The 12,614-nt window shown below is 47.7% G+C and overlaps 1 protein-coding gene across 1 annotated transcript in view; it reads right to left on the reverse strand.

Moving 5' to 3' along the window:
- Positions 1-500, reverse strand: part of CDV3 (CDV3 homolog) — a 17,756-nt gene extending 17,256 nt beyond the window's left edge. The window contains exon 1 of the mRNA XM_032408679.1: positions 3-500. Coding sequence (XP_032264570.1) covers positions 3-103 — 101 coding nt within the window. The 5' untranslated portion in view covers positions 104-500. The remainder of the gene's footprint in view (positions 1-2) is intronic.
- Positions 501-12,614: the final 12,114 nt, after the last annotated feature.

Consider the following 12,614-nt stretch of genomic DNA (forward strand, 5'->3'; position numbering starts at 1 on the left):
CCGCGCCCGCGGCGCTCGCCGCCCGGCTGCTCCGCTCCTTCTTCTTCTTCTTGTCCCTCTTGGCGAAGAAGTTGTCTAGGCTCCGCTCCTCCGTCTCGGCCATGGCCGCAGCCTCCTCGACCCGGATGGGTGGGGCCGGCGGCGGGCGCGGCCCGCGGGGCTCGGAGCTCGGGGTCGAGGCCGGCTCTGCGCTCACGCTCCCGGGCGCGGCGACGCCTCAGCCCCGCGGGGTCGCCGAGGCGTGTGCGGCGGGGCGGGCGGCTCCCCCCGCGTGCTGGCGGGCTGTGGTACGGTCCGCCTGGGGGATCGCGAGCCGCTACCGCCGCTCGAGGCCGCCGGGGCTGCCGCTGCTGCCGCGCTCGCGGAGCAGGATCCCGCCCGCTCCGCAGCCGGAGGGGAAAAGGAACGCGCGGGCCAGAGGCTCCGGCGACAGTGCTTCCCTAGCGGCGGCGCGTGCAGGAGGAAGACACGCGCGCGCAGGCCCGGAGAGGAAGGGAGAGGGGGTGGGGAGGGGAGGGAGAGGGAGGAGGGAGGGCGGGCCACCAGAAGAGAGAGGCAGCGCCCGCGCCTGCGTACTTAGCTCCGCCCGCCGCTGTGGGAGCGCAAAGGGGAGGGCGGCGGGAGGAGACGGAGGCGGAGCTGGCAAAGGAGCCAATCAGGTGCCAGAACGAAGCGCTTAGGCGACAATCCCTGCCTCAGACGGGGCGGGGCCTTGGGAGGGGAGAGGAGGGTGTATGCTAAATAAGTGATGGGCCTGATGGCTCCTGCCTCCCGATTGGCCAAGGGTTTAGCCTTGAGGGCGGGCATTTAGAGGGCTAATTGGTGACTTGGCTGAAGAGGTCCGGTGAAAGAGGCGGGTGGGGGTGGGTCCCTTCTGAGCGCATGCGTAGGGTGCACGCGTGTCGGCTCGCCCAGAGCGAACTGTGGCCTTGTGGCTTGAACTTTAGCGAAACGGAAAGGGTCTGTGTTAAGCTAGCTATGTTAAAGATGGTTACTCCTCCTCCGCTGCACTCTGTACTTTCACCCCCTCTGGTCTGGCAACTTTTAATTTTCATTTTATGGGATGGGTACTAGGAAAGTGAGAGGAGCAGTGGGCTTGAAGTTTTGGTCTTGTTTACGAAAAGATCTTTAATAAGCCAGTAGGTAGATAGGAGTGGATTAATTTTGTCTGAACTCCACCCTCTGCTAGATGTCTGCCAAGGTCAGGCTAAAAAAATCTGATCCTCGAGCTTTTGATGTGTAAAATGGGGGTATTCTCTCTAGTAAGATATGTGGGGAAAGAGGACGTGTTAGCTGCCCAGCACTTTGCTTAAGGCTCACTGGATGCGAGATGCGTGACTTTTTAATACATTTAAATAGTGCTCCCTGCCCTGACTTGAGTCTAGATGATGGCTGCAATTTTCCTTAGCTTTTATATCTGGTAAAAGGAGGAGAATGGTGTGTCACAGGGATAGGGATAAAATACCCATGTTAAACCTGGTTTTACCATTTAAGTACTTTTGGGGACTTGAGAATGAAAGGAATCCTTTCATTTGAAATCGGTGGCCTAATGTCAAGTATTAGACTTTCAACTTCCTCCTTCTAAGGACAGAGGAGAGAGCAGCCACTGAGGAAATGACTCAGACTATGTTAGTAGCTTCATGGGGTAGACACAGTACGGCCAGTAAAAGGAGTGACTTCTTTGTCTTTTCCTTTATAGTTTTCCCATTTAAGGTTGTCTTCCCTCCCTCCCCCACCTCCACTACGATTAAAGAACTAAGTCCAGAATATGTCAACGAAGTAAATCAAGGACCTAGCCTTGGACAACAGTAAGCTTAGTTGTAATTCCCCAGACATAACCTGCCCCCAGCCACCCAGGATGGGCCCTAGGTAACTTCCTTCTGTGACACCACTTATCTTCCTGTGATGCAGGCCAAGTTAAGTACTGCCCCCACCCTGCCTCCCTTAACATCTCTGATAAATTTCTTTCTTCCTTTCTTTCCCTTCCTCCCTCCCTCCTTTTCTAACTTTTGTCCTTTCCTCATCTATGAAGCACCTATTTAGCTATATTTAAGGTTATGTGCCGTATTCTAGGTTGAGTAATTTGTCATTCCTGCCTTCAACTCCCTTATAATCAAGAAATTCCAGATATGAATAACTGGAATTCAGTCCCCCCCCCCCCGCCCTTTTCTTAGGTCCCCATCACTATATCAGTGTCTTGAAGGAATTAAGGACTTGGTAAAATGTAGAGAAGGAATAGTGGTTGAGGTTTGACACCACAAAATTCCCCACTACATTTCCCAGTGTGATTCATGACATGCTCCCAGAACTTGATCATATGTACTGGTCAGACCAGTAGGGACACCAGTATCTTTGTGGTTGTGTTATTGTCTGTAGTTATTCTTTTCTCCAAAAAGCTGATCCCTTCCTATTTGAATCCTCTGCCTTGAAACTGACAGCATACATTCCCACCAGTTCCTCTTCAATCTCCCCTGCTACCCTCCTCTGGATGGGTTACACAGGGCCATGAATCCTGCCATCATCCCCTCATCATCACCTGCCCTCACCTTGAAGCATCCTCCAGCTCCCTCTTGATGGTTTCTTCCCCTCTGCCTTCCAATGTTTAGACCTTCCCCATCTTTAAAGCAAAACAGACCTTAACTTTTCCTTGCTTGATGGAAAGTTGAACAGTGGTAAGAACTCAGACCATTCCCAGGTATTTCAGCACATCTTCTAAGGATCTTAGTGCTGTCTGAACATGGGAATGTCTCTCTGAGCCCTCTGAAATGGTACAATCCAAAGGACATCATTTATCTCCCTCAAAAAGGCCCACGGAGCCAACATTCTGTGAGCTCAAGAGCTGGCAAAGGGCAGCTGGACCCAGCCCATTGTCCCTGGGTTCTTTTTTGCTGAGCTATTTGTTCCAAGTTCCATTCTGCTACCTAGGCTGAAAATTCCACACATGCTCAGCTCAAAGGAATGCAGCTCATGCTGGCCAAAAAGCTTGCCAGGAAATAGGGAGCAACTTTTCATTTGTGGCTTCTTGTCGTTTGTGGCTTCCTCTCTCACATCTGTGAGGCAGACTGTGCTACGGCCTGAGCTATTCCATCAACCTTTTCCAACTGGGGAGCAAATGCCTTCAGGCCACTTCCTCTGGGGGGCCTCGGCTGACTTCTGTAGGCAGCCTGGCTCCTGACCTTTAAAGGTCCAGAGACCTTTTGTTTGGTATGGTATTTGATGCCTTCCTGGTATTTCCATGATTTGCTTGTTGTTTAACTTCATTCATTCACTCACTCATTCATTTATGTAAAACATTTTTTAAAATGAGCACCTACTCTGTGCCAGGCCCTACAATAGGTGTTAAGGATAAGTAAGTCAGAGATAGGGCCTACCCTCACAGAGCTTACTGTATGGTAAGCTGCTACCAGAAACAGACAAGTATATGTACGTACAACAACAGCCAGTGAAAACCCTGGAAGGTAGGAGTGGTGTGGGGCATCAGCCTGCATCACACAGGGGTTTGACTAATGTTTATAGAATGTAAAAATGTTCCCATTAGTCCCCAATTTTTTCACATTAACAGGGGAATAAACAAGATATGGACTATCTAACAGTGTTCCTTCAAATTGTTCTCTGTTGGCCTCAGAATGCATACTCTCATGTATAACAAAGAATTTGACTTTCTCCCTCAACCTCAAGTCCCTCCTTAGGCATCCCTGACATTAAGGCCCTAATCAGAGGCTGAGTGGATAGCAAGAGGAACGAGGTCCCAGACCCTAGTAGCTAGCCGGAGAGGCCTGTTTCCAGAGATACACCAAAGGCTGCCATGTATGACCATATACACCCGCACACACCCACACACACACTTACCGCCAAGCTTTGCAAACAGGGGTTGGACTCATTAAGCCCACCCCTAATAAATCTGGTCTGCTGTTAGTTGAACCACATGAAGTTGCTGCTCTTTGACTGTTTTTGGCCTGCCCAAATAGTGATTTCATATGGTTCAACCTAAAATGTCTGAGAATAAATACAAAAAGCCATACGTAAAGGAAGAGCTTGGACCAATCCACCCACCCATCAGATCACCTCTCTGATGTAATCTTAAGGGGGCAGGGCTGGAATGTAATAATAATTGAATGATCAGCAATCTTTTTTTTTTTTTTTTAAGATTTTATTTTTTGAGAGAGATGGGGAAAGCACAGAGGGAGAGTGAGAGGGAGAAGCAGACTCCCTGATGCGCAGAGAGCCTGACGTGGGGCTCGACCCCAGGACCCTGAGATCATGACCTGAGCCGAAGGCAGCTGCTTAACCAACTGAGCCACCCAGGCGTCCTGAATGATCAGCAATCTTATCAATTGTGTCGTATGGAGAAAGCAGAAAACAAGAATGAGGGAGAAGGCTGGAGAATAGAAAGGAAAAAGAAGTAGGGTAAAGCCAAGAGGCCAGCAGGTGACACTTATTACCCACCACTGTCAAGGAAAGAGCAACAGGAAACTGGAGCTCATACAGATGTGCCCTGCTGTGAGGTGGTGATGACTCACTAAGCCCCACCCTGACTTAAAAGAAATCTGCCCACAGCTAACTCTTGGGATATACTCACCAACCAGCCAGCTGATGGCTGATTTGGCTCTCTGATTGCTGATACTGGCAAGAGGGTGCCCCAGTTGAGGGAGGAGCATTCCATTTACTGAAGGACTAACACCAACTGTGAATGAATACATGAGTATCTGGTTATATACTTCAGCCTCCTATGAGTTGGATTGCTGGGAGTCAGGCTTCTCCAGGCAGCTGGACCTCAGAGCACCGACTTGGCTGTGAAACAGGTTCAGCTCTCTGGTAAATTCATCAAAGTAAAACAACCCTGGGTGACCTCTTTGAGAGCAAGTCAGATGGCTCTGGCACTAAGCAAAACCTTATGACTCAATCATTTTGATCATAGAATGCAAAGGATGTAATTATGTTGGAAAGGCACGATTATCCTGTTCCTGACCCCGTCTCCATTCCTGGTCCTATTTCATGACCCAACAAGTAGATGTGAAATTCTCTGGCCCTGGTTACCAGGTCAGTAGGTCAATGGAATCGTCATTCCTACTCGGGCTAAGAAGGCAGGGAAAGGATGAGGGTACAGGGAGCGCAGAGCGATCTCCTCCATGCCAAAGGCAAGTCCTTTATTTCTTCTTCCTGCTCTTTACTTCAGGGTCAAGTGCCTGCTTTCTGGAGTCTGACCTGGATTCAAATCGCAGCTCTGCCTCTTCCCAGCAAGTCTCGTAACTTCTCTGCAGCTCAGGTGTTTTCATCTGTAAAGGGGATGATGAACGCACCTGTCTGTGGAGTTGTGAGGACTGTAGGAAGGAATGAATAGAGGACCACTCAGCTCAGTGCCTGGAATTGTCAACCCAGTTAATGTTAGGTATTGTTGTTATCAAGAGTGTTCATGTTATTGCTAAGGCATGTATCATGAATCATAGTTCTATGGGGGTGTTTGGTGACTGTTCCTTGTATCTGTCCTCTCTGATCCTGCTTCTTCTTCATTACTGGGTCTTCAGTGCCTACAGAGTAAGTGTCCACCCCAGAGTAGACAATCACTGAACACTAGTTGACAGAAAAAAAAGTGTCATGCTTTATATTTGCAGTTACTAAATATGAAGTAACTTAGTATTTTGGCATCTTCTCTTAAATCTGATTATATAGTTTTTACTCACGTTAAACCGTCTGTGACCTCAAGATGTCTGGATCAAAATGGCCGCTATACAGAACACTGTTTAGTGACAGACTGAGCACTTCACTACTACCTGCTGTTCCACTCAATCTTTTGAGCTGGGGGGTCCCTCTCCCACTCAGCCCAAACAAACTGGACTTACTGGCCTACTACTCCTCAGTCCAGCGTCTGAGGGAAGAAGCTACGGGTCTCCTCAGGTAATCATTGATAAGCCTCCTATCAGGTGATTACACAGAAGAAGAAAGCATTTGGATGACCATGACCCAACCTCCTGTATGGCGTTAATCCTAGATGGTGTGATTCTGTGATCTGCCCCCCTCAACAAGCCCCCCCCACCAGCCTCAGGGGACCGTTCCACACAATAGGAGGCCCAGCCTGAGGAATGCTGAAAGGTTAGAAACTGGAAAATTTTTGTGAGCTTGCCTGGGGCTTTCTCCCTTGTTGCTGGCAAATCTCCTTCTTACTGGCATCTGTGGGTCTTGGCCCCGGAGGAACAAGTATCATGTCATGTATTTGTAAACAATTGTAAATTTATGTAACAATTATATGTTATGTATTGAACCTGCTGACAAACATAGCTGGACCAAGAATAACTCCATTCATAAATTCTCCGTAAAATGGCAAAGTTAATTAAAGGCTCTTAGTGATACTGTGCCTCTTCCTCCCCTCTGCCCCCACGCCCATGGCAAAGAAGCTCAGATCCCAACCTACCCCTGCTCCACCCGCCAAATTGCAGCAGATCTGCAGTTGTTCCAAGAGGGTTTATCACCATCTACCCACCCAATTGCCACATCCCTAGGCCCTTCACATTTCCCAGGATAGCCTACATGGAAGGGAACCTCTTTGCCTGGGTGTAGAAAATGTGAAGCCTGAAAAATCTCCTCTCTTAACTCTCAAATATGATAGTTGGAACAAAAATGACCTGGACTTGCCTGACCAGCCTCAGTTGAAGCCGACTCTAAGTATGTAGCTAGACTAATAACCTTCTGGGTTCCCCAAGGACTTTCTGTTCCAGTTCTGTCTGCAAACGCTGTCCCCAGAGTCCCCTGCCCAGGCTTGCCCCTTCCTGGACTTCCTTCCTTGACCCTGCCTACCTGGCCCCATCTAGCTTCCCCCCCCATGAAACTCACAGCACCACTGGCCCTCCTGTAGATTTGGTGGATACTGGCTTTCTGTTGAAAGATGATAGGTTTCATGTTTTATAGATTTGTTTACTTTTACATACCTTATCTCCTCCTCTTAGGCTTAAAAAGAAAGAGGGCAAAAGGAAAACTACAGGTAGGCGAGGAAGGGAGGTCAGAAACAAGGGGATTTTCTTCCTGGGGCTCCATCTGGGGTAGTGCTTTCCCCTAAGTATAAAATCCATGGGAATCTTTGAACTGAAATCCTCCAGGGATGTGATGACCAGCTCAAACAGCCCCTTAAGATGGGGTGGTTCGGGACTCCCTTCCTAGGAAGGAAAGGGCTCGCAGCCTCATGGGCTGCTGAGGCCTCAGGGCCTTCCCCCGTGTCCTCACTTCTCCTATTGGGCCTGCCGTGGCTCTCCAGATCTCTCTCCCTCCTGGCTTTTGGGGCCCTCCCTCCCAGGTCTGCGTCCCTGGTCCTGGCAGAAGTCAGCCTGGCCCAGGTGCTGCCCCCAGACACCGCTAGCTCATCTGGTCCCATTATTCCCTTCCTGCTTCTCCTTCTACCTACCCAGCTATGCTGGAATCCTCCCTACCTCCACCCTCCATCCTCTCAATCACTAAATCCTGCCATTGCCCTCCATCCGGGGTGTTCTTTCCAGATAAAAATCAGATTAGGTCATCACTCCTCTGTTTAAAACCGTTTAATGGCTACCCACTGCTCTCAGGGTATTGGCTAAAATTCTTAACAGGATTTAAAAACCTTTTACCTGGCCCTTTAGAAATAACAGGATTTGTAATCTTTTCAAAATCAACAAGAATCCTGACATAATCTTCGTTTTTCCAGCTGTCAAAGCTATTTAAGATCAATGAGGTCTGCCTTAACTTGATAAAAGGTGATTAACTCATCTGGGCTGAATGGGTGTGAGTTTCAAGGCAATTCTTTTTCTCCTCTTTCTCTGCTCCACCTAGGACACTCTCCTTAGGCAACTGCATACCCAGGTTCACTATGGCAGTCAGTGTGGAGAGGAGGATGGCTGGAGAAGTCGGGTAGATGAGATTCCTGGTAAGACCCAAGAAACCCAAGAAAGGCTCACCCTGCCCTTTAGAATTCCTACTCTTTGTGGCATGATGCAACTGTCAGAATGCTTTTAATGGCAAAAAAGATCTGGAAGGAATGTAAATGCTCAACAGGAGGGGAATGGTCTGTTAACTATAATTAGAATAATATGTGGCCATTTACTGGGGCACCTGGGTGCCTCATTCGGTTAAGTGTCGACTCTTGGTTTCAGCTCAGGTCATGATCTCAGGGTAGTGGGAACGAGCCCCGTGTCGGGCTCCATGCTCAGCAGGGAGTCTGCTTGAGGTTCTCTTCCTTTCCCTCTGCCCCTCCCCTGCTTTCTCTCTCTCTCAAATAAATAAATTTTTTAAAAATATATGTATATGGCCATTTAATAGGAAGGTCTGAAGGCTTTGCAGCAATATGAAGAGACCACATATGGTGTCACATTAAGTGGAATGTAGACCACAGTCGGAGCCCAGAGAGGTGTTATAGGGAGGTGAGGTGGTAACAAAAACCTGAATCTTGTAGCTGGATGGACCAGACTGGGCATTCAATTCCCATTTCCCCCACTCACGAGCTGTGTGATCATCTGCTAGTTGCTGAACTTCTTTGGGCTTTGGCTTCTTTTTTTAGACGTAGATAATACTATAGGCTGGATTGGGACGCCTGAGTGGCTCAGTCAGTTCAACATCTGCCTTTGGCTCAGGTCATGATCCCAGGGTCCTGGGATCAAGCCCTGCATCAGGCTCCCTAATCAGTGGGGACTCTGCTTCTCCCTCTCCCCCCTGTTTGTGCTCTCCCTCCCTCTCTCTCTGACAAATAAATAAAACCTTAAAAAAAAAATAAGCTGGATTGTCTTGAGTATTACAGATAATGCATGTAAAATGGCCAGACAGAAATCAAATAAGGAACTCAATAAATACTAGCTCTCTTCCCCTTCTCTAAGTTGTGTGTGCATGTACACACACACACACACACACACACACACACATATTTTTTTTGGTAAAAAGACTTGAAGAAAATAATTAACAAGATTAAACACTTTGTTATTTTCCCAACTGTCTCAGTTATCCACTGCTGTGTAACAGACTAGCCTAAAACTTAGTGGCTTAAACAACAACCCTTTTACTATTTCTCACAGTTGTCACAAAAGTCAGAAATGTGTGCAAGTCTTAGCCAGGCAATTCTTCTGCTCCATGTGGCATGAACTGAGGCATTAGATCAGTGGCGACTGGGCTGGTCTGGAGGGTCAAGATAGCGTCCTTATTCACGGGTCTAATGCTGTGGTGAAGCCGACAGCAAGGCTGGGCCCAGCCAGAGCCACTAGCTAGGGGGGGAAGAATCACAGGAAGAGAAATTGTAATATGCAAATGTGAGAAGACTTCAAAATGACAAGGTGCTTTCGAGCATTGAATGAAAGAAAGCTTGCATCTGTTTGGGAGGTTCTGAGAAGGTCTTCATATGACCTTACAGGGTGTGGTGGAAGAGTTCTGGCCGAGCTGGGGTGGAAGACATCTTGGAGGAAATAAAACAGCCCTAGCCAAAGAACCAATGTGGGAAAATCCGGGACCTGTGTGGAGATGAAGGAGTAGATAAATTTGGAATGAAGTATAGTCACAGGTGCTAAGTCTGAATAAGCCATGCTGTGAGGGACTTTTGAATGCCAGGGGAGGGCAAGATCTATTTTATCTGGTAGCAGAGGGGAGGTCTCAGTTGGCCTGAGTGAAAACCTCACGTGCCTAGAGGGGTCAGGCAAGAAAGATAAATGAGTCAAGTGGGATAGGTATAAAAATAATCAACTTGGAGGCAGCCACTACTCAGCTTTGGCTCACAGTGGCCACTCAGGGACACAGAGCCACTTGGCCAGAACTTCTGATTTTCCAAAAGAAGCCAAAAACAAGAAGTCTTATGTGAAATGTCTCACTTTGAAAGTGTTAACAACTAACAAAAACTGTGTGCAGGCTAAACCAACTTGTCTATGGGCCAGAGGAGGCCTTACTCCAAGGCCGCTCTACTTAGGTGTTTGTAGGGCTGAGCTTGGTGTGGAAGGGCCACTGGGGCAAGAGGTGGTGGAAGGAAGATCAGAGAAAGGCCCGGCCAGAGAACCTGGCTGCTTTGTCTCTCTTTCTGTCCTGACAGAGAAATCTGAAGGAGCTTACCTCTGAGGTGTTTACATGGTTTTTTGGGTTTTATTTTTGCCTTTCGGAATCTTCTCTACCCTCGTTTGCCAGGGAATTTTGGATTGGGCCTAGCAGCTGGTTCTTACTTTTCAGGCTTTCTAACTGAGAAATCTTATATAACCCATCCCCTTTCAACGGTTAGTTACTTTGTTCCAGGGGTGAGGCCCAGTATAAGCTTTCTCTCTCTCTCTCTGTGTGTGTGTGTGTGTGTGTGTGTGTGTGAGAGAGAGAGAGAGAGAGAGAGAGAGAGAGAGAGAGAGAGTTCTTCCTTCCAAAGGACTTTCTCAAGGAAAAATAGTATCTCTTCTGGACTGAGCTTTCTGAACGGGCAGGAGCTGTTATGGAAACAGAATTCTTTGCCTACCATAGACTTGGGGTGGGCCACTGACTGAACTCTTAATCTTGGCTGACTCCTTTGGTCCGGAGATTATTAGCAAACCATGATAGAGGACAGTGTTCTACTACATTGTATCTGTGCGTTGGGATGAGGGGTTACATAGTGGAACATTTATTAGAGTCAGCAGAGCTAGATTAGAAAGTTTTATCTGCTAGGTGACCTTGGTCAGGTCACCTCACCTCTCTCTATCTCAGTTCCCTCATCCATAAAATACAGTGAAGACTCAGTGAGATCATGGATGAAGAAGTGCCTGGCACCTGGTTGTGCTGCGTCATAGAGGAGAGAATGAAGGTATCAGAGCTAAGGAGATGTGGATTTAAATCTTGACCCCACTACTTATCATAACAGTTACATGAGTTCAGGAATTACCATGTGTAAGGCTCTGTGCATTATCTTTTTAAATTTTTGCAACAACTCAGCATGGATGGAGGCACGATTATTATCTTCACTTTATTTACAAATGAAGAAACAGAGGTTCAGAGAGGTTAAGTAACTTGTCCAAGGCCTCCTTCCCAGCTAAGTGGTGAAGCCAGGCTATCTGATTCCAGAGCCTACATTTTCTAGCTATGTGAGTTAGGATAAGCCCGTAATCTTTCTGATCCTCTTTCTTTATTATTATTATTATTATTTTAAATATTCTGTTGTTTTATTTTTTATTTTTTTAAAGATTTTATTTATTTATTTGTGAGAGAGAGAGGGAACAAGCAGAGGGAGAAGCAGGTCCCTGCTGAGCAAGGAGTCTGATGCAGGACTCAATCCCAGGACCCTGGGATCACAACCTGAGCCGAAGGCAGACACTTAACCAGCTGAGCCACCCAGGTGTCCCTGATCCTGTTTCTATAACTATAAAATTAGGAAATCTTTGTGAAGAGCAGGAATGATGTATATAAAAGGCCTATCCTACCAAATGCCTGGCATTTCATGGATATTTACTGTTTTTACTAAATGCTCAGTGTTATGGTTTGAATTGTGCTCCCTCACAGATGTTGAAGTCCTAACTCCTAGTCCCTGTGGATATAATATTATTTGGAAATGGAGTCTTTGCATATGATGAGGTTAAGATGGGGTCAATTAGGATGGGAAATTTGGACACAGAGAGAGAGACACACAGGGAGCACGCCATATGAACAGGAGATCAGGGTGATGTGGATGCCCAAGATTACCAGCAAACCACCAGAAGCTAAAAGAGAGGTATGGGATAGAGTCTCCCTCACAGCCCCAGAAGGAACCAAACCTGCTGACACTTTAATTTTGGACTTTTGGCTTCAGGACTGTAAGAGGATAGTTTTCTGTTATTTTAAGCCACGCAGTTTGTGGTACTTTGCTATGGCAGCTCCAGAAAACCAATAGCTCAGCACATGTTACTTGTATCTTTATCCACTTTACAGGGGTCTCTGCTCTCCGGGCATACACAGCAGCCTGCCCGAACATGCTGGGCACCCTGCATGCGTGCGGCCCGTAGCCTGCCTGCACACAGAGTCAGTGTCACCCCATACGAGACTGGAAATGGAGCCAAGATCAGCTTTCCGGGGGCCCCCCTGCCTTTTGTGCTCCCCTGGACTAATTTCCCCACTGCTCTTATGCTACCCTGGGCAGGGAAGAACTCTTCAAAGCTCAACCAGAAGGTGCTGGTGAATAAACTGGCCCTTCCAAGTGAATTAATCACATTCAAAAGGTGAAATCTCAAATACTTTGGTGCCTGGTCGGAAAAGATTTGAGGTCAAGTCTCCCAGATCCTCACAAAGCGTCTGCAGGCCCTGCGGATCACACACCCCATGCATTGTTTTCTGCACACAGATATTCATGTTGTCAGAGATCAAAGGGTACTTTCTAGCAGAGAAGGCTGTTGAAGCAGTCCGGTAAGCACCTCAGGCCTTCTGGGAAATCAGGAGGGCCTCAGAGAGCATTTGGAAATGGAGAAGTGGGAGGACCTTGTGAGCCCAAGAGATTCATTGTTAACGCTTGGAAGACAATTAGAATTGGAATGAGCTTCCCCAGCAGCAAGCAGGGGCCCTCAGGAACTCCAGAGGCAAAATTCCCTCAGGTTGATTTTCAGGAAAGGAAAGGAAGTCCCCAGACAGAAAGATCATCACAGCTCTTTACAGCAGGGTGGAGAACAGGAACATGCCTCTGTTTCTGTTACCTATTTGGG

This window comes from Phoca vitulina, unplaced genomic scaffold, assembly GCF_004348235.1.
Source record: "Phoca vitulina isolate PV1807 unplaced genomic scaffold, GSC_HSeal_1.0 scaffold10, whole genome shotgun sequence".
Classification (NCBI taxonomy): domain Eukaryota; kingdom Metazoa; phylum Chordata; class Mammalia; order Carnivora; family Phocidae; genus Phoca; species Phoca vitulina.